This window comes from Varanus komodoensis, unplaced genomic scaffold (assembly GCF_004798865.1).
Source record: "Varanus komodoensis strain SLA01 unplaced genomic scaffold, ASM479886v1 scaffold84, whole genome shotgun sequence".
Classification (NCBI taxonomy): domain Eukaryota; kingdom Metazoa; phylum Chordata; class Lepidosauria; order Squamata; family Varanidae; genus Varanus; species Varanus komodoensis.
The window spans coordinates 706,758-732,115 of record NW_025336531.1 but is presented as its reverse complement, the minus strand read 5'-3'; the positions used below and the strand labels follow the sequence as shown (position 1 = coordinate 732,115).

General features: G+C 47.4%; 2 protein-coding genes across 8 annotated transcripts in view; both read right to left on the bottom strand.

The window, feature by feature from the left end:
• SLC38A10 (solute carrier family 38 member 10) overlaps positions 1-378 on the bottom strand; it is a 79,242-nt gene extending 78,864 nt beyond the window's left edge. For all 3 annotated transcript variants that reach the window (XM_044416938.1, XM_044416940.1, XM_044416939.1), the window contains exon 1: positions 56-378. In XM_044416938.1, coding sequence (XP_044272873.1) covers positions 56-157 — 102 coding nt within the window. In that variant the 5' untranslated portion in view covers positions 158-378. The remainder of the gene's footprint in view (positions 1-55) is intronic.
• An 18,278-nt stretch (positions 379-18,656) lies between these two features.
• The window catches only part of BAHCC1 (BAH domain and coiled-coil containing 1), a 93,627-nt gene continuing 86,925 nt past the window's right edge, over positions 18,657-25,358 (bottom strand). For all 5 annotated transcript variants that reach the window (XM_044456435.1, XM_044456436.1, XM_044456437.1 and 2 more), the window contains 3 exons: positions 22,322-23,403; positions 20,532-20,768; positions 18,657-19,220 (listed from right to left, as the gene is read on the bottom strand). In XM_044456435.1, the coding sequence (XP_044312370.1) occupies positions 19,014-19,220; positions 20,532-20,768; positions 22,322-23,403 (1,526 nt within the window). In that variant the 3' untranslated portion in view covers positions 18,657-19,013. The remainder of the gene's footprint in view (positions 19,221-20,531; positions 20,769-22,321; positions 23,404-25,358) is intronic.

Here is a 25,358-nt window from a genome sequence, read left to right as displayed (position 1 = left end):
GGGGCAGGAGGGAAGAAAGAAAAAGTAGGTGCACATGCTGCAGGAACGGACTCACCTGCCGAAAACAGAAGGGCATCGTTAGTACACTGACCCCCACGATGCTGTTTACGATGTTCATGATCAGGCCCCAGTTGGAGCCAGAAGGGGCAGAAGCCATGCCCGGCAAAGCGCTGGGGGTCAGCGAAAGACGGGGCGCGGGGATCACAACTCTTTCCCAAGCGTGGGGGCGGGGCTGGCAGGAGAAGCTGTGACGTGAGCAGGGCCCAGGTGAGGAGTCCTGCCGCGGGAGGGCTCGTTCCTGTCGTTGGTCGCCCCGGCAGAGCAAACTCTCCCCAAACCCGGCTCCAACCGCACACGTCGCACACACTTCCTAGTTCCCCTGCTCTGTTGGCGCTTCCGGGATGCAAAACCACCGAGGCCGGCTGGCCTAGAGCGGCAAGTAGGAAAGAGGCGCGCACTTTGACCTGCCCCGAGGACCCCTCCCCGAGGGAGGCGGGGCACTCTGGTTGCCGTGGAAACTCCGCATGCCGCCTAGGTGTCACGACGCGTAACGTCACCTCCGTGGGTGACGGTTGGTTGGTTGGTTGGTCTGTCCGTTAATGCGCGCGCGTTTCGGGCGGCGGCGGTCGTGCCTGCTGCGTGTCATCTTTGCTCGCTGCCCCGAAATGGGTCACCGTGTCATTGCATGTGTGTCAGCGTGGCAAACCAATGCGATGCTCCCACGTGACCACAGCAAAGTAGCGCGATGCGGGAAGGGGCATCTCCAGCATCTGGTTAAAATTAGTTACCGAAATGTTTGGAGCCTCCAGAAAGGAGTTGTAAAGGAGGTCCATGTGTGGCTGCTTGTGGGTGGAGATGCACACTTTTATTTGTTTATGTGATCAGTTATATTATACCTGCCAGCTGGGAATAACACTGTGAGCCTTTCAAAATGGGGTCTTGCCAAAAAAGTGCATGCCAGTACAAATTTGCTAGTTTTTAAGGTGTAACACAAGGTAGAAGATGATGTTCTGAAGAAAATAAGCAACATGTAAATGTGCTCTGTGGCACAAACACCTCCAGCAGAATCCACAGCTCTGTTAAAAGTGAATTCCCCTCCACCTTCCTGAGGCAGCCCTTCCAGCCCTCTGAAAATGCTGCGCAGACACCCTGCCAATTGGGGTGATCCCCCAAAATGGCATGGCAACACCTTCCACAAGCAGAACCCATCTTGTGGAACACCCCTTCCTCCCACAGTAGTCAGATTCTGTATCAAACACATGGACTACAGTAGGAGAGACCTTGGTCTGGTGATAGCAAGGCCAGACTTACATCATTGATTCAGCCTGCCCTCCTCCTGCTATCTTACTGAGTCAACTCAGGTACACGAGGGGCAAAACCATAGGAAGACACAGATAATGGATGGGGGGGGGGTGAAAAGAGGTTGCACATATACTGTAGTTCAGGAGTGAACAAATTTGTAGACTGGGAGCCTTTGTAGGTCTCTGGGTGACTTACAATTAAACAATTAGGAAATGGGTACTTTTGCTAATCTACCATTCAGTAGGGGTTTCCTGTTGTTTAACAGCAGCAATTTTAGGTTTAAATTAGAATCCCTGATCTGTAGTAACTCAGATATACGCAAATTTGCATTTGTGTATGCAGATCATCCCAGTGTGTAAGTCATGGGGTTCAGTAGTCAACTAGTTCTGCCCCCTTAAGCCAGCATTTTTCCTCTGGCTCCAGTTGGTGGGCCTCATGGGTTGTAGTTTGCCAACCAAAGTAGATCCTACATTTCCAGTATAGCTGTGCCGGAGTGACACTATCTCACAGCATGGTCCTGATTTACACTTCCTCAAATGGTTGCCCTTTTGACAAGATGACACCACAGCAAAGAATTTATGTGAATATCACAGTGTGTACACACCAACTCCAGTTGGAAATGAACCCAAATGATTCCAATCGGTTTACTTTTAAGAACATGCACATATGATTGTGGCTCAAAGCTGCAGCTAGGAGCACTTAGTGATAAGGGAAAACAACCCAGCAGGAGAACCAATCCTCTGGATTCAGGCTTCATGGACTGAGGCTAGCTGTGCTAGCTCAAAAGGAAACCATCTCCAAGTAAATTTACCATTTATGATTTGATGAAGTCCTGCCGTGCATATGCCTGGGAAATGCACAAAATTGGACAGGAGGCCTTGAAAAGAGTGAAAGGACAGTGGAGTGTGTGTAGGCTTTTCCAGGCACCTAAGCTCTGGGTTATAGAGCTAATCAGAAGGGAGAGGGGAATCCACCCATTCCCCAGAACATAGAACAGCTCCAGAGCTGTTTACATTATGACTGCAATCTTTGCATACAGAGAAGCCTTTCATCCTTGAAGCTTCCCAGTACCTGTTGCATAGTATATAGGAATACATGGGCCAGTTAAGTTTATACAGTCATCAATCAGGCAGTAATGCTTTTCCTTCAGTCTACCATTTCAGGTGGCAGGTAAGAGGTTACATACTTGAATGCTCACCAATGAGGGGGAACCCTGAATTTAGCAAACAAGCAATAAGAAAGCCAAGTTGAACCCTCTTCTTTGACGTGCCAATTTTTCACATGCAGGGTGCCCCTTCTCACTGGCAGTCATTCAAACATACTACTTCACTTGCATCCTGAACTGGTACAGTCCAAGAAAAGTGTTGACATTTGATTTTAATGATGTGCAACTGCCCTTCAGTTCCATTAGTTTTTACAGTAAGACTTACTAGATGATTATTTCACTTGCTAATTAGTGTGTTAAAGGACCATTTGGATTTATTTATTTATTTGCCTCGGCCACTGAAATGTTGCAGGCTAAACTTCCTGCTCCAAGCCAGCATCTTATTGTCCAGGTTGTTTTCTTCCAGCACCATTCATAATGATAGCAATTATTTTGTGTCACTACATGTGTTGAACACTGAAGAGGGCCTTTGCCTTTGGATGAGAACCATAAGGGTTGATATATACCTCCAGTGACTGAAACTTGGAGCAGAATTCTGGAGAACATGGAGATAAGATGAAGGTCTTGATCTGATACTTCTCTAGAATTAGAAATTGTTTAAGATATTGTGTTCCTACTCACACTAATTGCATAGCCATTCCAGCATTGGCATGCAGGCTTCCTGAAACAGGGATTTTCCAAAACTAGGATGCAGAGGCTAGTTGTAAAGAAGCAGCATATGCTCACCGTTATCTCCACCAGTTCCAAAATGTATTTTTGGAGTTAAAGGAAATTGTTCAGAAACAGCTAGCTTACAAGACAGAAATCAAGAGTTTTTCTAGACTTGTTCTAAGGAGTTCCAGCTTACAGGGCTTTGCAGCGCTATCCAATCTAAGTACTTTATCCATAGTTTGTTTATTTATTGCATTTCTATGCCACCCTGCAGCCGAAGCTCTCTGGGCGATTTACACACTCCATAAAAACAGATGATAAAAGTACAATAAAAATATCATAAAATAAGAAAAAATATTAAAAGGTTTAAAACAGATTATAAAAACAAGCAATAACAAGGAACAACAGGAGAGGGGGGAACACTATGTTGATGGTGTGGTTCACGCATGTGGCTACTGCTTAATCTGTCGTATTGCTAGTTCAGCTAATTTTGCAATGATAGCACACCTAAACTCTGTTGATTTTGCTTATGTCCGTTTGGCCATACATTCCAGGACACATCTAGACCGCTGTGGAATGGCAGGGCTGACACATTCATCATATTCTTGATAAGTGAGGGACAGGAAGATGAGTGACTTGTCCTGCATCGCATCACAGCCACAATGCAGAGGCCTTCTCTGTGGCTGCAGCATCTCTCCTCCATCCCGAGGGCCTCTTGTTCACTTCCACGAAGGGCAGCTCCGCATGTACAGAAGTATTCGTGTGGAACCGTTCCCTCCACTTAAACAAACTGGGAAGTCTTTAGACACTGTATAGAGCAAAAGGTGCCTATTAGAGAACAGCAGATTAAAACTTCCCTAGAACTCATATGCAGATCTGGAAGCATATGAAGCATGCATACACACACATACAATTATCTATAATTCAAAACATTCTGCTTCCCCGTCTCTGCTGTGGCTTGTGATCTAGGAACCCCACTCTGAACTCCATTCTGTTTTCTTACTTTATCTGTTTCTGACACATGCCAACAGCTGTTTGAAGTTGCCTCTTGTTCTCCACATCAACAGGGTTTGTGTTCCAGCCAGGAACTGACACTGAGTGAGATTTTTATAAACTAGCCAGAATTTTGAGACACTGAAAGGGAGAGAAGGGAGCTCGGCAATTGTGGACTGAGCCTGCCTCTCTCCCTCCCGTCTTCCCCACTCTCCTATTTATATAACCCCCAAAGTCATAAAAATGACAACACATCCAATAGAAGGGGATGGATCTAATTTACCGCCAGCAGCCCCTATAAAACCGCAGATGGGCTGTAGCCTGGGACTTCTCAATTAGATTATATGCTAAAATGAAATTCCATGGATGCTGTCCCAGGACTGATGGTTAAGGTTAAACCTGGAGTCCCAAATGACAGAGTAGCACATGCAAAGTCCAGGGAGATCTTTACTAGAGCTATTTTGTAATGAGGAGTCTCATGGGGTGGGTGCCCCACACTCCCCAACCTTGGCATGACAAAAGGATGTTAAGGAAGCTGACCTGAACCTTGCTACACACTTCACAGGCTTGTGTAATGAATGCAGACAGGAGGTCTGTCAGGGCTGTGTACTCTGCGCTTGCACAAAATAAAATTCTTCACCGAGGTGCTCCATATGCTGTGCCAAGTGAAGCTGAATTCTGCTACTTGTAGAATTGTGCTAGTCAGCCAAATTTCCACATGCTTCCGTCAGTTGCTGAATTTTATGGAAGGAAAATGGTCACGTTGGAAGGACAAGGAAGTATGGAGGGGACTGAAGCCTGATCCCCTGGGAATTCTCCTGGTAACATTGACAGACATTGCTGACACATTCTCAGTGCGCTGTTGGCACAAGCAAAAGGATGATCACCCTAAAACTGTATTCTTGGGATGCTGCATTCTGTGCTTCTACTGGAACACAGAATAGGCAGGGCCCCATGCTTGCCATGCAGCTGATGAGAGAAACTGTGGCTAGGAACACAGGAAAGCAGCCTTGGGCCATGTCCCTCTCGCTCAGCACTACCAGCTTTCCCAACCTGGTGTCCGCCAGATATGTTGGACTACGACAGCCATGATCCCTGGGCAGCACTGTTGTGGCATCGTTATTTATTCATCACTTTTCTGCCCCCACCCCCAAAAGCACTCAAGATGGCTAACAGCATCCAGAATAAGATGAAAAGCTTAAGGAAAGATAGCACTGGGTCTCCCAGGTTCCAGAGAGGGGGTTTTGCTTTTGCCTCTTTCCCCCTAACCCTGCCCAGGGGTGTCTGCAACTGAACTGGGATCTCCTGCTTGCAAAGCATGCGCCTTTTCCCTGAGCGATGGTCCAGTGGGGCACATACCCCTCCTGCTCTAAACTGAGGAATGCTGGCAATTACCTCTTCAAGAGGATGAGAGCAGAAGCAGCATCCAATCTGGTCAGTGAGTTGCCTACTAATAGCAGTCGAACTAGGACAAGATTGGTTTTCAGAAGGAAGGGGGAGTGGGGGAGCACGGCAGGATTAAGGACCTTTAGCCCCTTTCAGCCATAAAACTGTGTCCAGCGCTCTGTATCCTCCTGCCTGCCCATTTCAGCCACTCGATGCTTTGCATAGATGTTTGTGTGAAGATTAATTCCTATTTATTTTACTGTGGTAAGAGTAAAAGTTCCATGAAAGACCTCCAGGTCCTGCTGTAAGAGAAAGGGGAGAGACCTGTCCCTGCCAGGTGTTATTAGATACATCAGAGGCATCACATGCCATGGGAATGAAATGGCATGCCGCTGCTGTATCGTAACGACTGACCTTATCGCTGGCCATTCGGGATCTGAAAAGAAAGCCCTCCCATCCCCACCTGCACCCTCCCCCTTGAAGCGAGGCATGGGGTACCTCAAGTGCCCATGTGAAATGGACATCCTGGGTGGGGGAAGCACAGTGAGGACAGACACAAAACTGCCTTGGGAGTAGGAGCATCTTAGGGTGCAAGGTATTTCCCAGGAAGCCTTGATGTGGGAGCAGTGGATTTTAAGTGCAATTCCAGTGTTAAGCTGTGTCCCTCTTTCCATGTTCAACCTGTACATTTGTACAGAAATCCAAGTATTGCAAAATGCCATAATCCCCCTTTCCACAAGGAAAGCAAACCTATGTAAGTGCGGCACCCTTGGAAACTCACCATTTGGAAAGTTGAGACACGTACTGCTTTGGCACGCTGCAGACCAAGCTTGCGTGGAAGTTTCTCCCTCTAGGCTAGAAGAAGCCCCCTGCCACATTTCAGATGCATGGTGGCTGATTGTGGTTAGCCGGAGGGAAAGGCACACTGTTCATGCACAGAGGCACTCTGATCTTTTCTATTACTTCACATATTCCAGGGCTGAGTACTGAAACAGGTGGCGACCTGAGAAAGGGCCTTAAGTACGTTTGTGCGTGTGTATGTGCTTGCTTTCCCTGCCACAGTTACACCAAAGGTTAAAGCACTGTTCAACATGCAACATTAATGCATCCATTTTGATCTATTCTGTACAGGTATAAAAAATAAGAACTCTGTTAGCATCCTCTTTTAGATCACTAGCATTGCCACCCATTTAAGGGACTGGTGGGGCTTTCATGGCGCCATCATCCCGTCTCATGCAAAGAAGGTCCAGATGTTGTCTTCTTCTACTCCTGACTCTCCCATATTTTTTACTGATTATTCTTTTTCCTTTAATGCAGAAAATTAATGAAGACAGGAGGGAACAGCATCACGAGGCCTTCCGATTGGTAGCGCCAGGAGCCTTCTGACCATAAGCACCCTGGATTTTTTTTTAAATTGCTTTATCCAACGAGGCACTGCGTCAAGAATCAATCAGGCACGTATCATTGCTGACATGAGGATTGGAGCTGGGTCCATATGGCAGTCCAACTGCTGACATAACAGGGCTGTCTCCAGATAAAATGGTTATTGGTCTCACCAGAATTGCATGCACTTGGCCAGTTGTCAGGATTGGAGGTTGCAAAATCAGGAAAAGTTTGCATCAAGGCCTCTCCACCATTAGTTTGCAACCATGTGCTGGTACAAAAAAAGAAGGTGCATGAGGGTGGTTGGCTGATTCTGTGGTCTAAAACGCACAGTGTATGCTGTGGATCCTCTGTTTGTGTGATGAATGCAAATGTATGTACACGGTCTTATCACACAGAACTTCATGGCACCTGTTGCAGGTAAATTTCCTCAGACTGCAGGTGTGTTGGCCTCCCCGAGGACAGCCAGAAGAGCTCTTGCTCTGTCACTCTCAGCTACTTGCAGCAGCACAGCATTTATGGGATTACAGCCAAATTTAAGGCAGGGTGAGCTAAGTACAGACCCCTAGATTCCACGGTGCAGATGGCTTATCTCTACACAGTAAAGGCCACATTCCCTTTACAAATGAAAAACATTCTGCACATGCTCAGAGGTACTTTGCTCTTTGGTTCTTTTTATGAAAAGGTGGGAAAGAACCATGAGAGCTAGAGGTGTGTACTTTTCAAAACAGAAAAGAAGAGAGGGTGCTTGACAATAGTCCATACTTATTCTAGAATACCAGTGTATGTGGCTTCTGAAGTGACCATGGATGATAGTATCATTTTTTGAATAGACCGCTTCCTCTTCCTCATAGGTTGAATATCCCTTGGTGGGTGGGATGGAGGGAAGGGGGGGAGAAAGGGGGTCTGGGACTTAAATTCATAGAGAAAATATGGCATTTCTTAGCCTCAAGTCCTTCCCCACGCTGGATTTTTAGTAATCATGTATGGCCACCGAATGCTATTGCTGCTATCATAGGCTTCACTGATATTCTTTGAAGCATCTCAGCACCTTCTGTGCTGTGGAGCCGCTGGTCACTTAGGAACACTTTGGTGCTCCTGACCTGTGTGGCCACTGACGGTTGCAGAAGAAGAGGAAACCCACACCAAAAAGAGAGCGAGCACAGCCTGTGCCTGGGTGTCCTTGTGCGCCTGGTGGGTCTGCTGCCCAGGTGGGAACTGCACGGCAACTCAGGCACCCGCTTTGCTCCCTTCTGTTGGTTCTTCATCCTGAAACCAGATTGGGGCTACTCAGCCTCTTAGACAGATCTTTGCCCCTATAAAATGCGACGCACAGACACCACACACCAACAATAGAGCCCGAAGCTGGCAACTCTCAAATACCCCGCTTTCCCTGCCCTGGAATGGCTGAAATGCCTTTCACAGTGCAGAAATGCCCCTGTGTCCTCGTGACTGTTGTCCTGAGGCAGCTTATCCCCCCTCCTTGAAAGAGGTCTACCTTGCACACTGCACTGTGTGGCGTATTCCCACTCCAAGGCCTAGGCCGAAAGCCAACAGCACTAGTCTCCAAATGAAGTACAGCTGAAATTAACACGCTTGGAAGCCAGCCCACTCTTGCTTTCTGGCCCTGGCCCAATTCGCGTAACTGACAGCTCATTCTGGGGCATTGCCACATAGGGGCTTGCAGTTATGGCTCATTGCAAAATGGAGGTTGTTATTGTTATGTCTCCGATAATAGGAGGATCACATGATGGCATAACTTCACAGGGCCTTTGGACATGTCTAGAGACGAAGGGATGGCTTAACTCAGTGCCCTGCACTGAGCAGGGGGCTGGACTCGATGGCCCTCTGGCTCCTTCCAATTCCGCTATTCTATGATTCTATGAGTTACAGTAATGGCAACAGTGGGTCAAAGAACACATTAATGTTTACTCAAGTAGGATTAAAGTCCTATACACAATCCTAGCAGGTAAATCTCATTGCGCTCAGCAGCCCTTACCTCTGAGTAGACATGGATAAGACTGTCATGTATATATTGAATACATGTACTTGGGGCCTAGGTGCTAGATCTGGTTGTCATGTTGAATCTAATTAAGTCCTTTTTCGACCAAATCTGAGTCAAACTTTTCCCAGAACAACCTCTGGATCCAAAGACAAGCAGCTTGTAGGGTGTTTTCTTGAATAGACCTAGAACTAACTTACATTTGTGTCTCCAAATCAGCCTTGATATATTCTTGTAATCATCTCAGCTTGTATCAGTTAGCCCGTGGTGGTTCATCCACATCAGGTTCAGTGTATTGTCCTGAAGTCACGCGAGTCCACAAGGGCAGGCCAGTTCAGCTCAAACATGGTTTTCCCCTGCCCGTTCCTCACTGCTAGTCCAGATTAAAGGAGAGAGGTTGCCAATGTGTATGAAAAGCTTAATGGTGACTTGCTGGCAAATTCACATGATCACCCTAGCATGGGCTAATGCAATCGTAACTCTGCTTGGCCTGACATTTTCTTTCCCTACTCCAGACTGAAATTGATGGTTGCGATAATAAACTCTCATTTTAGCCACATTTGCTCTCAGATAGATAATTTGAAGTAATTGCCCAGTGTCTGAAGATGTTTGAGTAAAGAGCAAGGAAAGTGAAGAGCGAGAAAGGACTCTGCTGGCTCTTAGAGGAGTTAAGGTCAACAGGCAGGCCTGCCACATTACCATTTGATGTGCATGATGTTGTACTTCATACGAGTGCCTAGGACTGGGTGATTCGCAAAGTCATCTATGCCATCTTGCTGGTTTGGCACAGCAGGCCGCTTTCTGTGACCCTGGTACACAGGATAGTGGGACAATTAGCATCCTCTTCCACCCCACTGGAAGCACACCTGGACTGAACTAAAAGAGGCATCTCAGGTGAATCGTGAAAACGCAATCATCGCAGATTGGGCTGGCCATGTCATGAAGCAGTGGCAGCCTCTGGGCAATTCTTGCGGACTCTCTGGCTGCTGCAGAAAGAACCATGTAGAAGAGACAACCCCTAAATGTAGCCTGCGGTGGAAGATGCTATTCCATTGCCAGTATTAAAGTAACATTCAGCTGCCCGTTCAGCCAGCTTTGGTATGTGGACTGGGGAGGGAGCATTATCTTGTCCTTTGCCTCAGGCAGCAAAATGCCCTGGGCTGGCCCTGGCCAGAAACATAGCCAAGCATCTTAACGACTTGTCCTCTGAGTCACGTACTTCACATCTGATCATAGCATACGCAGGAGCAGAGGCAGCCGTAGAAAAGTGCCCACACCAGAATGGTCACACCGTCTCTAGAAATGGCAGTTTGACACCGCACATGTCAAACGAACCTGAATCAGTGCCCGCCCCCCTGGAGGCAACAGTAATACCCATACTCGTGAAGGGCAAGGACACTTAGGCCTTGCTCAGGTTTCTGCCTCAGGGATTAGGAAGCTAGAACTCAGAAAGGCTTTGAAGGCAAGGGTGGGAGACGCTTTCATCCCAACAGCAAAATGCTTTCTGAAGGAGATCTGGGATGAAGCAAAGGGATGGGGTCAAAAGCACACAAAGGCTCCAGCTTTTTATAGATTAAAGTTCCAGCTGCCAGTAACCAAGCCTTAGGAGAGACTTTTAAATGTTTTAGAATAAGGAAGGGGAAGAACGACTGCCAGGAAACCCCCAAACATCACCTGTAGAAAGGGGCTTGCTATTTGGAGAACCCAGGAAGGCCCGACTGGAACCACAAGAGGACTGAATTTGGCCCTAGGCCCCGAGGTTTACCCCATCCCTGCTTTAGGAATGGCTTCTTCAGCTCCCAAGTTGTAGTCCAAAACATCTGAAGGGTGCTGCATTAGAGCAAACTACTTTAAGTTCATTCCCCTTATGGCAGGGGGAGAGAGAGTGTGATGCTGAAGATGTTGATGTACAACAACTCCCATCATCCCTCATACTTGGCCATGCTGAGTAGGGCTGATGGGAGTTGCAATTCCACAGCATCTAGAGAGCCACATGTTCTCCAGCCCTGCTTTTAGGATTGTAGGAGCCAGCTCCCAGTAGGCCAGGGAGTAGGGCTGTTAAGACACACCATTAAATTTAACTCTGTAGATGCCTCTTTCCTGAAGTAACTGTTAAAGAATGCATGATATGAAATGTGGAGTTATGAAAGGTTAATGATTATAATCTTCTCTTGCTTTTGCTTTCCTCCTCCTCCTCCACATCTCATCTCTTGCTGGAGTGATTTGATCAATTGAATATCATTGCTGTGGATGGAACAGAGGCTGGGGCGATCTATGCCATGCCATGAAATGGTGCACTAAAGCTTCCTGGACCCTTTCCCACCTTGCAATAGTTATAGTTCCATGTTTGCCCTTTACGTGACTGGAAGGGGGGCAGATTCATGTTGATCTATCTAGACATTGCCTCCCTCCTGACCGTTTGGAATAAGGAGGGGAACAGCCTAATATTTTAACGCCCAACTATTTTGGCTTGTAATTTTGCTACATCATAACGCTCTCAAGCAATTATGCCTGTTTCCTGGGCTTGCAGGGGAAAGATGCTTCCCTTACCGCTTTCATCTGCTCACTGAAATTCATATGGTCAAGGCTTCTCACACTCAGTCGAGCTCTTCTCAGGTCCTCCGCTTGCCCATACACTAGCCCTAGTGCTAGCTGTCTTGGAAGAGCCATCCAGTCCAGGCCCAACTTCTTCTTTGTTTTGAAAGGGGAGCAGGGCCTTGAAGCTGCTCATCCACAGGTACTGGATGGAGTAGGTTACTTGTTCAGAGTTTTTCCCATCCTGGTGAGATGCATGCCTTTCCTACTGAAATTATAGTAAGTATTACTGAATTTGCATCTTCACATGCAAATTAGCAGTGCAGATGTCTTATAATTTTTGATTACACATTTCCCATTTCTCAGCAGTGCCTCAGTGGCCACCCTACAGAAGGCACAGAATCATCTTGTTTGTGCCAGCAAGAGCACAGTGCTTCCCAGGATTCCAGAAAACAGGTTTCTCTTCTTTGCTTTTATCCTCTGGCCATGAGAAAAATCCAGATGGACAATTTGTGTGCATGCACTTGTGTGCGTGCACACATACACACAGGCATGGAGAGAGCCATGCTGTGTCAGATTAGCTCTGTGTGAGCCAACTGCACACTCCCACTGGAACAAACTCCATGCTGCTTGTATAATTTGCAGCAATTGCACTGGCTAACCACAAGAATTTGTTCTACAAAAGGTCTACAAGGAGGTGGGCCATTTATGCCTAATTCCCTCCAGGTGCCACTCAAGTTCTTGCATCTCAAGATCAGCAGGTCCCTTAATTCTTTGCTGCATACAAGGTGTGCTTACTTGCCTAAGTGTACCTGTGCATCCTCTCTTAGACAGTTCCAGACTTACGTACAACAGGCTAGAGATTTGGGAGGCAACCCTTATTCCAGGACAAAGGAAGGATATACATTCTTCACTCATCCTAGGATCTCTTCTTCCAGTTTTCAGGCTGTGAGTGCTGTTGCTTCCCTTAAGATGCTTGTGTGACCAACATGCCAACACCTGTTCACAAGTGCAAGTTATCAGCAGTCTTGGGGAAAACCCAAATTTTGCAGAAGTACAAAAATGCTTTAGGGAAAAAAATCCTCAAGGTGCAGTCCCAAAACTAGCCCAATGAGGCTTGAATGTGATCTGTGGTTACAGAACGCTGATTGTTGAAGAGGAAATAAAATAGGGAAGGAGAGAAGGAACCACCACTGTAATTTTTATTAATATTACAATTATATCCCACCTTTTCCCTCTTACAAGTAACCCAAAGTGGCTTAGACGGACCCCTCCTCTCCAGTTTTATCCTCCCAACAACCCTGTGAGGTAGTTTAGGCTGTGGGACAGTGACCCATCCAAGGCTACCCAGTGAGTTTCATGGCCAAGTAGAGACAAACTCAGATTAGAGTCTCAGTCCAATACTCTAACTGCTACACCACTCTGGAAAGGAATGAGAGACTGGAATCATAAATAACAGCATTCCACAAAGCCACATTTCCATTGCAGGTCCAAGTTGCACATTTTAAGTTCCTTGCTCCTCCCCACACCACCCCTGCACAATTGCTTCCTTCCTTCATGCCAATGGCTTCTCAGTGTTGTTCTCTACATGAGAGAGAACATGTAGAGAACATGTTAGGAACATGTTAGGGCATTTTGTTTTGCCCTAACTTTTGGAGGCACTCAAAATATCACAGATAGGTTAGAGCAAATTTATACAAGAATTGGAGTGACATGTGGATCAACTTTGTTCTTGTCCCATTTCTTAAAATCCAAGGGAATCCCAGGATCCCATTTTTCATTTGGGCTCTTTCGCCAGAATTTCTCATTGTGATACTTCCTATTTACTTTAAAAAGTCATCTTTTAAAAATAGGTTCGAATACCTACCATTCAATCAGAAGTAAATGCTACTGTGTTTAGTGAGTCTCACTCCACAGTTAAAGTCACAGCCTAACTTTACCTTTTTAAAAGTTCTTTGGGTGATATTTATGCAGGAGTGGCAGTACTTGGGCTGGGACTTGAGAGATTATAAATCCCATTTGGCCATGAAGTTCACTGAGTAGTTCAACAAATCACACAGAGATGTTGTGCTAAAATGGACAGGAGGAGAACCTTGTAAGCCATCTTGGGTTCCTTGAAAAAGAAAAAAAAATGTGGGGTATAATGTAACTACAAATAGTATTACCCTCCACTTCTTTTTTTGTCAGTGCAATGTAATTCCCTACAACAGGGCTGGGTAGACCACAGGACTACAGAGTCTACTTTATTTACTAGAACCCCCAAATCCAACCACCGGAGCCTAGTGCAGAAGGAGCACACTTAAGGCACAATTCCATGCATCTTTAAACAGAAAATAAAAGCCTTTTTATCTGTCCAAACATACAGCATTGAGTGCAGAGAATTACAGAATTCAGAGCATAGGAATTTCTTTTGAACATGAAAACATAACAGGTCCCAAAGGAACGCCACACGCAATCGTCCACCCAGCAATATAGTTCAAGCCAAGTAGATGTGAAATGGCGAGCCCTTTTGCTTCCGTGACTTTTGGGAATCTGAGAAAATTACCGGTCTACGTACTGCAGCACCCCCAGAGATCTGCTAGATCTTCCTTCTGCTCTCCCCTACAAGATACCTTCCTCACCATTCCCTCACCTAAAAGCCATGCCGTTCATACTCGGTGTCCTTTTCCTACAGCCTGTTGTCATGGCTGCAACACTCTGTGATGTCCCCATTCCGTACTTTGCCCTCACTTCTTTACAGGTGGGACTGTGGGGGAAGAAAATTACATCTGTAGCACCATCTCTTCAGTGGGCTCATTTTCTAGATAGGACGCCCCCTCCAGCTTTGCCCATGTGCACCATGCTTTTCCCGCGATGGCGGAAGGTGTCTCCTCTCTCAGCCAGGGGCTGCAGGGGACAACAAATGAAGTTCTCGGTGTCATGCTCTCCCTGCCTTGTTAGGGACAGATGCCAGTGTTTTGTGCATGAATAATTAAGCCTGCCTAGTTCCCAATTGCTTTGTAATATTAAAAACTAATTGCCACCAGCCCCTCTTGTCACTGCTACCTGATGAAATGTCCCTTTTATTGATCAGAGTTGCTCGCAACTGCCATTATTCAGCTGCCTCCAACAGCTTACAGGAGGCCTCGTTTGTCTTGATCATGGAACCGATCGTGTAGTTTTTGCCTGCTGGGAACTGTCCCTACTTACCCAAACCTGCAAAGAAGGAACAGCCTCAGATCCCAGGATGGTGCAGAAACGCCAGGCTTGGTGGCTGCCTCCTCTCTCCTGTATGCTTGCCACAGGAAGCAGCTGCCTTTGCATCTGTCTTTCATTTCCTACCTCGCCCACTGTGGGGATGGTTAAGTTTGTCACCCTACCCTGAGCAGGGTTCTTGTGCATTTTTACAGCTGCATGACGGACCTTTAATAGGAAAAGCTGCCCATACTGTGATCATGCAGAAAGGAGTAATATCTGCCTGTGGAATTACATTTTTCATGGAACACTTCAATGGGGCAGAAGCACCTCATCTTGTTTGTTTTAAGTAGCAATCCTCAGGGTTGGAAATGGAATCCTGCAACGTGTGTAGGATGTGGCCATGAAAAATGAGAAATTGTAGCAGTGCTGCAGCCTGGACGTTCACAAGAGGATGTTCAACCCATCCGTTAAGCTGTAGATATGTCAGCCCAGCTTCTCCTACCTGATCCTTTTGTTATCCTCTGTTCCCTGCATGCTACAGCGAGCAGATGTGATGCCACATGGGGGAAGGCAGGAAGGAAAAGTGTGAAAACAACAGGGCAGGAGAACAAACAGCTGGGGAAACTTGGGGCCACTCCATTTTTTGCACCTTCAGTTTTAAAGCTAACATGCCAATTTCTGGATTGTGGCCTGGAAACTGGCCTGCTGCTAATGAATGTAACGGGACCGTAGGTCACCAACCACGGTACCCAATCCATCCATGTGTGTGCGTGCACCGCAGACCTCCCAAGTCTTTCTGGAAAAGACAGTGATGGTTGTGATGATGTCAAGCAGAAATCTAGCCAACGGTGCATTTCTCTGCTTCACCAACAAGTGAAGCCCTGCCAAAGAAAGTGTTGACGGCCCCAGTCAGGATGTTTTCCCCTCTTTTCAGCCCAATTCTGCACATTTGCTCAGTATAGCATATACGACTATTGTATTCAATGGGGCATGATCAAAAGTTTGCACGGGACTGAAATGTTAATGGCCTTTCATTTAGAGAGAGTTACAGTGAGGGAGGTTTCCTAGCCGCAGCTGTCATCACTGCTGTGTGACTAGGAGCACTGGAGAATCTCTGCCGTCCTTTAAGCTGCCTTTCCCAGTGCAGTGTCCTCCAGATCATTCCCAACCAGCATAGCCATGGGAATCCTGGAGCAAGTGAATATGCAGCCACTGTATTTTCCCGCCCGTGTCCATTGTAGCTTCTCTTGCCCACTTTCCTCATCAGCCTGATCCTGGAAAGGAGTCCTGTTGGTGGATCAGAGCAGGGGACATTAAGGCTACATGGTCTCACAGTGGCCCAAGCTTTCATATTTAGGCAAATTCTCTGGATTGTGACCTGGCCAGTCTAGAGGAAGTCCAAAATAATGATTGCAATAGGTTCCATGTGATCCAGAATCTGGGCTCCAAGACAGAAGGTACCTGGAACCATGCCCTAAGAAGCCTTAAAAACAACTCTCTAGCTGGGATCAGAAACCCAAACTGCCTGTTAGATTCCATTCCTACAACCATTGTAAGGAGATCCTAATGCATGGTGAATGCATATCAAAGTACTGTGTGCTGGGAAAATTGTTCATATGAATCCATTGTTTATTGAACCCACAGCCAAAGAGTAAATGGCTAGGGATTGCAGAGGAAAAGTTGGTTTGCCTGAATTTTGTGTGGACAGAGAAAGGAAGTGTGCAGCAGAAAGGCAAGGCTTAAGTAGCGTCACTTGAGGGGAAGTAGCACTTGCCCTGTAATCTGCAAAAGCAGCAACATCAACCAGGCAGCAACCACTGCAAATTGTAATCCAGCATAAATTCGCCTCACAGGGAAGTGAGAAAGGAACTCTGTACCTCAAAATGATGGATGCAGTTGTAGAAGCACCGGGAAACGTGAATGCAAGAAAGTGTTCTGTCCTGTGCTATACAGCTACTAGGAGGCTCCTGTGCCTCTTAATAACTGTATGGCAAACAACTACCCAACAGGTGAGCATCAAGGAGGTGGGCATGAAATACAGAAAGGTTCTTGTTCAGAAACTCTACAGCAGGGTGGGCAGAGAATGGTCCTCCAGATACTTTGGACTTCAACTCCCAGTAATCCTGAACACTGGCGGGGTGTTTGAAAGCCAAAACATCTGGAGAGCTATATCTGTCCACCCCTACACTACATCAACCTTTCCCAACCTGGTAGAGTCCAGATGTTTTAGACCACAACTCAGCATTTCAGAATACTGGTCGTTCAGGTTGCGGCTGATAAAAGTTGAAGACCGAAACAAAGGGCACAAGGTTGGGAAGGGCTGTTCCACATGTGCTAAGAATAACTTCCTTCAAAAGCTCTAAACATAAAGGGTTTGGTTCAAATTTGAGGCCAGCTGGAAGATTGCGGGCCAAATGCTGCTACTTTCGATGCAGCAGTATTATTCAGAAAAGGGAAAACACCTTCTGTGCTATTCTGAAAGACATATGCTTTTGGCTATCCCCTCATCTTAAGTTAATAAAAATAGAAGGGGTAAAGAAACCCTGCTCTGGCAAACCTCACCCCCACTCTCTCTTTTGCAGGCTTTTTATTCATACGCATGGCTTGTTCCAAGGCTAGTATTTGGTGCAGGCTCCAGTTGATTGACCTCTGGGGATGCCCGACTAGCGTCATTTGCAGAAGAAGTGATTACTTAAAAGAAGTGGGAGATACATGTATAATAACGAGCTTTGCTTTCTGTGTCTCACATCCAGCTTCTAGCAGATGTGTGTACGTGGCAATCCCTAGATCAGGGACAGGTGGGACATGATCCATTGGCTGCACAGGGTGGCCCCTTGGGAGCTCATCAAAACTTTCTTCTCCTTTCCTACTTGGGACTGCAACAAGGGGTTGTCAAGCACATCAAGTCACAATGCAGGGCTGGCAGGAGGCATTCTGAGTGGGAAGGCACAAGCTGCTCGTGTCTGACCTGTGCCACATTACTAGAAGCATCCCTCAGAAACCGTTCCACTTATGTGCATTGCTTGGAACATCCGACCTTCCAATTCTCCTACTGTTACACTGCCAGCTACCTCAGTGATAGGAGTCCTTGCACATTCTTTGTGGTGTAGTTGTAACTTTTAATTTTTTGTGTAAAGATCCCATGCCATGTATTTGCTACCAAAAGTATCTGCCGAAGGACCACTCATGGAGGGACACATCAACTGTAGTATTTATATATCTGTGCACACAAATTAGGCACAGCCAGGTACATTCAGCTCCCGCCAGGGAGACAACTAAATGTCAGTGCTTTAATAGGCATGATCCACTAGAAACATCTCTAGTACAAGTCCCACTGAAATGAATTCAGACTTGTCCACAAGTGGGGGGATGTGATCTTGTGCCCATCTGATCCAGTCATGCCAATGGGACTTGCATAGAAAAGGCTCCTTTAAGGATCTCCTTCTGGATCCTGTGTGACAGGTCAGGTGGTTTCTGCCCATCGAAGTCCCAGGCAGCCGCCTAATACAAGGGCAGACCATTGATCCACCCATGTCAGCAGGGGTATTCCACAGCCTGGGCCAGGCGCTCTCCCCAGTCCTCCCTGAAGATGCAGGGACTGGACCAGGGGCAGTCTGCATGCCCGGCTGGTCTCTGCCACTGCGTTAGAGCCCCAGTTCCAAGCCAGGGTTATCCCCCAGCCCCGGATGGAGACCAGAATGCAAGATCCTGATTTTATAATAATATATATAATCTTCTCTTTAACAGTAGCATATTAACATCCGCAGACATTGTCAGAATAATTATCATTAGAATAACAATAATAATAATAATTAATAATAATAACAATAATAATAATAATAATAAAAAAGGTAGGAGGGGACGGGTGAGGCGAGTCTATAGTACACAGTCCTGTGAGGAGGTCAGCATAGTCTTTTGGAGTCTGTGCTGCCACATCGTTCAAGTGCCCCCTTCCATATTTACACACTTGCCTGGCGTCCACACCCCCAGCTAAGCTGGAGGGAAAACAGTGCATTGAACACAAAATAAAACCCAGCAAATAACCCTCCCCTCCCGCCCCCCCAAAACCTGCCTTTTTGTCTTGTTTGTTCCTTTTCCATAAAACTTCCCATCAGAAATACATTATTTACACATGAAATAAATAGAGCGGTAACCTGATTTGTGTTTGGCCTGCGGCAAACAGTCAGAGGTACTAGGGAAAGTATGGCTTGGATTCAAATCTGTACAGAGCCGTGTGGGGAGCCGGGATCAGCCTGCAACCCCGGGCATGGCAAAGCCGGGCACCTTGCATATTTCAGGGCCTTGCATCCAATTGCCAGGAAGCGGTACAAGGAGACTGGCCCCTTCCACCCTCCAAAGGCCCTCCTGCCCCCACCCCTGCCAGTTTCTGGCCCTGGGCAGTGGTTGTATCCCGCAGCCTCAGCACAGGATGGGCACACCATCTGCAGTCACAAGCCGGCCTGTGGTGGGGTCGTAACTCCCTGCCAGGTAGTAGAGGTCTTGCCGGTCCTGGTATTTCTTGCTGCGGGTGAGCTGCTCATAGTGTTCACGTTCAACCACCTGGCATTTGTGCGAGATGGTCTGGACATCATTCTCGTCCTCATGGCACGACTGGTACAGCGCATTCTGTGGGAAGGTCAGAGGTCAGACTATGGCACCCCGGTACTGAGTTGAGAGAACAGAACTGACAGGCTCGACTCTGGACTCTAGTACTAGAGGACGAGATGGTCTGCAAAGGCTAGAGTCAACCTGCAGGTGCTCAGCATCATGGAAAGTACATCACATCCTCCGTAACACTGCTTATGCTGGAGCTCGCCAGCATTCTCCTTCCGTAAGGCATGGCCTGTAGGGGCCCACAAACCTTCCCGCTCATGTTCCTCAGTACCGAGAGTACACTGCCTCCCATCCCAGCAGCAGCAAACAGCCCCCTGGACTTACAGCCACTGACAGTTGTCTTGAATTATTCCAGCCCCCCTTTAAAGCAATCCAAGTTCGTGGCTGTCACCACATCCTGTGATAGTAAATTCCATAGTTTAACTATGCCCTGTGGGAAGAAGTCCTCTCTTGTTCCGAGTTTGGTTTCATCAGATGACCCCCAGTTCAGCCATTATGAAAGGGAAGAGCAAAAACTCTCTCTGATTTAGGCACCCTAATTTTATATGCCTCTGTTGTGTGTGCCCTGCTGTTTTGACTGGGATGTCCAAATCCTGGAAAACTCCTCCCCAACACCCTCCCACAGTGGTTGTGTGAACCGATAAAATGGCAGCGAACATGGCCAGTGAGGCTTCCCAGATTGCTGCTTCTGATGGTTGCCTCATTTTCCTTCCAGCGCTTGTCAGACATACAGTTTACTCAGAAGTAATCCAACTGGGTTCAGTAGTGCTTAGTGGTTGCCACCTTCACATGGCTTCTAAGGCCGCTACTGAGGAGAAGTATATTATAGGAGAATATTCTAACAGACAGATAAAAATGCTATCTGCTAATTGCTCCCTTCCACATTCCTATAATTCAGGCTTGGCTGGTCTCACAGGATCCACTTTTATTTCTTACTGGAGTCACGTGCAAGCTAGTTATGCTGGGAGCAGAGCAACACAGTGGCAGTGCTTGACTACCCCGTGAGCACTGTATGGGGATGACCTGCACATCCCAGCACAAATCTAGAACTGCATTGTTATAAACCAGCCTTTCAGCAGCCTGACTGAGGAAGAGGGAAGTTTTGATGCTGCTGCTCTTGTGCTGTGAAGCAAGTGGGAGTCGGACAGGACCACCGGCACGCTGCTGAAAATCCTCCAGCGATCTGGCCAGAGATCCCCGTCCACGAGTACCTCAGCTCATCCTGCCCTGCCTCACTACTCCGAGTCCCTTGGCCCCAGCCCACCCCCAACTCTAGTCCTGCTTCTGACTTGGCCTCACCTACTTTCTGGCCCTACCACTCACCTTGCCATCACTATGTCGCTTGCCCAGCTTGGTCTCCTCAGGATGGTAGAACCATTTCACTTTGACAACCATGTTGCTGCCCCAGGATTCCCACATGCTCTCAATGCGGCCAATGTATGGCAGGTGTGGCCGGCCAGCTGACAGGAAAACGGCACAATCGCCGATGCGCAGAGTCTCCTTGCCCCGAACAATCGCCTTGTAGAACAATTTCCGTGCTTTCCCCTTCATGCCACGACGCTGCAGGGAAGGGACAGGGCATGCTAATTCAGAGGAAAGAGAGGCTTGCATGACACACGGGGTCCCCCTTCCTCCTGGCTGCAAGGCCCCTGGATGTTACTCAAGGGATTTTGATTGTTGCCATGGAAACAAAGCTCCCTGAGTGTCAACAGCGGATTATGACCTCCAGTGCCTATAGCAACTGAGCTTACATGGGGGCCCACTCTGTGACAGAAGTAAGCTCCGCTCTGGAGAGAATCTCGTGTTTTGCTTGAAGAGGCCTGAGAGGGAATAACCAACAAACAGCACATGGGGTAACCGGATGCCTTTTCTAAATGTCCCCAAGTGGCTTAACGATATGGACTAGCCTAGCCATTGGCACACAGAACATGCCTGGTTCCTGACAGGCATAAGCAAGACTTCTGGTGTGCTAAGGTGTGAGAGCTGGTGCCCTTCAGAGCTGGATCTCTCTCTCATTCCACAGCCTTCACCCCTGGGAAAATGATGCATGGCAGGCTACTAATTAAGAAACTACTGCTAGAATCCCACAACTGCAGAAATGTTTACTGAATCTGGAACGCTGAAGGCCAGCTAGTAAGACACAGGCCGTGCTTGGACAACCACATCTCAGCTTAGGAAATCAAGATACAGTGAGCCCCGAGCCCCCCACACAGTCATTTTGCTCCTGCCTTCATATGGGCAACTGGATCTGCTAGGAAGATCTCAGTCCATCATCGTTTCCTCTTATCTCCAAATCAGAAAGGGATGGCTTCAGAACAAGCCAAGACATGAAGCCATGACTGACGTTAACCACCCACTGTGGTTTGTTTTGAAGCCGTTAAGCATAGTTTCCTAGTTCACCTAGTGGGAAGCTATAGTTGAGATGTCCTATTTATTTCCTGGCCCATACAAAGGGAGGAGCAATATGACTGCTTGCAGGGACTTATGGGAACGCATTTGTTCATTTGTCCTCTCATGCACTTGTATCATCTTTTTGAACATGGTCATAGAAACTTTGGCAAGTCTCTCCCTTCAGTGTCCACCAGTTCACTGCAGCAGGCTTCAGTCCAAACTTGGTGATGCTCAAGTAGTCCTCGCAGCTCTTTTGCAGCCCAATTCTGAGCCTATTTACGTGCTCAGCAAGTTCTATTCCCTTGAGCAAGCATGGCCAAGATTGCATCATTAGCATTCTGAGTAGTTAAAGGCTGATGTGAAAACAGGAATTCACAGGTTGCTTGTCACAGGCTAGAGAAAGGGAAACGCGCTCCTTCCGTACTGGTCAGTGACAGGAAGCCAATCTGAAGAGGGGAGGAAGCTTCCCAAGTTTAGCCTGTCCTCCTGTCAAAAGTCACAGAACGTCTGGGATCAATAACCACACATATGAATCCCTTCCTTCCAGCACTTCCTCCTAGCACTGCCACAGCAGCTCATGCCAAAAAGTTCTGAAACCACCTTCGGCAATATACTTCTACCAAGCAGGCAAGATAAACAAAACTCTCCTTATGAAATTTCTTGCCATTTCACCCTGAATACAATCCCAAGAGCTCAGATCAACTTCCTTTCCTTTCCCATACCTGAGTGGGATTTCCAGACCATTTCCAGAGCTGGCGTGCTGGCAGGAAAGCAGAGATCTTTGGCCGGTTTTCCACCGAGGGCAGCCGCTGCCGGCGGGAGAACTCTTTGGCTTTGGAGAAACTCAGGGCCTCCTTGCGCCTGAGCTTGCCCTTGGCACCAGCGCCAAAGCACCTCTGCAGGGTGCTGCTCTTCGAGCGCAGGGCTTCAGACTGAGCCAGCAGGGCTGGAACAGGATGCGTGAGGCAGGTCTGCACAAGCAAGGTGGGGTCCTCATCGTCAGAACTATAGGAGGAGTCCTCATTGTCCGATGAGCAGAGGCTAGAGGTGGAGCCTGAGCCCGAGCTGGAGGAGGTGGATGATCCAGAAGAAGATGAAGAGACGGAAAGGCGTGTCAGGAAGCGAGAGGGCACACTGCCTCTCAGATCATCCACCTCGTCTTCATCCATGTCCGAATAGGAACTGTGACAGTCACTGTCACAGTGCAGCCCATATTCTGCCTGACTGGCGTACTTGCGTAACGCCAGACCCATGGGCAGCGCACTCTTCTTCTCCTTGATCCCCAAGGCTGGGTGAGTGTAGCCATGGCCCGGCAATGACCCAAAGTCCTTGTCACTCATCAGCAGGGCCTTGCAGTTTTTGTTCTTGGGCGATGTCACGCCCTCATGGTCCAGCTTGACCAAGTACTCCCCACCCATCTTCCGGCGCCCTCCCTTGCCCACCTCAGCATCCAACCGCTCGGCCTTCTTGGCACGCAAGAGCTTCTGGGCACATGGCAGAACCAGGCCAGCGCTTCCAAAAGCCGAGTAGGAGTTGGCAATGCGGCTGAATGAGTCTGAGCCAAAGCCATTGCCAAAAATGGGGGCAGCGACGCTGTGCACAGGGAAGAGCACCTCCTTGGCCCGCAACTTCTTGCTGCTGCCGTTCAGCTGGAAGAGGTTCTGTCGCATAGCCGTGCTCTTGCTGGATGCCTTGCGCTTGTTCTGAGCCACAGCCGACCAGCTCAGCAGGGGGCTGGCACGACGGCCGAGGAAGTGGTCTGCAGGTAGGGCTTTTGTACTGGAGTGCAGTGTGTCAGATTTACCTGGCAAGAAAGGACAGGGTCAGCTGGGCTTCCCCATAAGAACATGGGAGGAGCCATACCAGATCAGAGCAACGGCCTCTCCAGCCCAACCTCGTCTCGTTCCCACAGCGGCCAGCCCTGTGTCCCAGTCTGCAGGGCATGTCTGCAGCAACTCCTCCACCCAGGTTTCTCAACAACTGGCATACCGGCAGCAATATACTAGTAGCCACTGATGGGCAGATCACAGCGGATAGAGCTACGTCTGTCCTGAAGCAACTGTTTCCATTTCTTGTGGTGAGAAACTCAACAAAGGGCCAAACAGATTGTATTGCTCATTGCTCGTCACTTCCCACTCCTGAAATTTTAGACTTGCTCCTCCCTTTGGTAATTCAGCCAGTTTTTTTCCTGGCTCTGCTCCAGCCTTCCCTGAACCTTCTATTCGGTTTTGAAGCGAAAGTTGCTACATCTCTGGAGCAAACATGGCAGACATATATAAAAAGTTGATATAATCTGGTTGCAGCCAGCCTTAAACCATGCACTGTGCATTCTGCAAACCTAATTAAATCTTGAGAGTTGAAAATAGTTCTCATACTCATTACATGGCAAAACAAACACATTAAAATAGGGTTAAAACAAACGGAAGGTCATATTTTGTCAAAATGTTTGTCAAAACCAGGAGAGTAATTTGTTTGTGGTTCACTGCAAAAGCACTGTAAAAATGTCATTTTGTCAGCACGATCCCTGATTGGCTAGGATCTCTCATGTGGCAAGTACATGAAGCATTAAGCTGACTATAAATGAGCTTCGCTTTTCCTTAGTGACATCAGCAAATAGCCAAGTCTGATTAGCTTCAGATTTGCCATATGATGTCATCATCACATCCAGTATATGGATCCTAATTGGCTAAGATAACCTGAGAAGGAATGTAAAAATAAAACAAGGCCACTGAAGTGGTAGCAAAGGGGGATGAGAAATGGTTTTACACAGCAAGGAAAAAGTCTGAGGTACAGTAAGACATTTGGTGCAGAGTTCACTAAGACTTGTTTACAACCCTACCCTACTTTATATCTAGGTCTATCCCCCTTGCCCTACTTTACTACTGTCCCTCAAGCCTGATCCATGCCTCCCGCTGTTCTTCATCAACGCTTTCTTCAGCCCACCTTCTATGGAGTCTTTTTAGCTTGAGGATTTCAGCACTGCTGGTTTAGCACAGAGAACAACCGTTTTCTCTGTGAGGTACTTGTCTTATTCTGAGCAGGACCCAGAGGAAGGGACTGGCTATGTCTGTCCATTTTGTAATGTTATATGTTGTCTGACTTTGCTCTGCTTGTGTGTGGCCATGTTATGTACTGTGTCTTCCGGTATTATTTTGGTTTCATACTCTATCTCGACAAGATTTTTGGAAATGAGGAGGTGGTTTTATTTGCTGTTACTTTGTTAGTTGATATTATCATGCAATGCTATATATTAAATGGAATACATTACTTGTCTTAAATTATTTCTGTACTTTTCCTTATAACTTACTTTCATTGATTTGGATTCTGATGGGATATATGTGGTGATATGAAGAGATCTAGTATGTGCATATTTTTCCATTTCTGAAGGTTGTGAGCTGCTTGGCTTATAGCAACACAGAAAGGCAGTTCAGAAATTAAAAGTGAAATGAAACCCTTGTCCAACTGCAACGCTTGCCAGGAGGCCTTGAGCAAGTCACACTCTTAATCTGGATACTGCCTTTCTATATTGTCACAGTCAAGGCACAGTTTAAGGTCCACAGAAACAACAACATGGACATACGATGGTCCTATCCTAGAGGGCCAGTATGTATAGCACTGGCTAGAGTAGCACTGCACTGGGACTCAGGAGATTCGGGTTCTGTTATCCACTTGGCCGTGTAGCTCTCAGCCTAGCTTACATCACAGGGTTGTAGTGAGGCTAAAAGGGAGGAGAGGGAGACCATATAAGCTGCCTTTGGT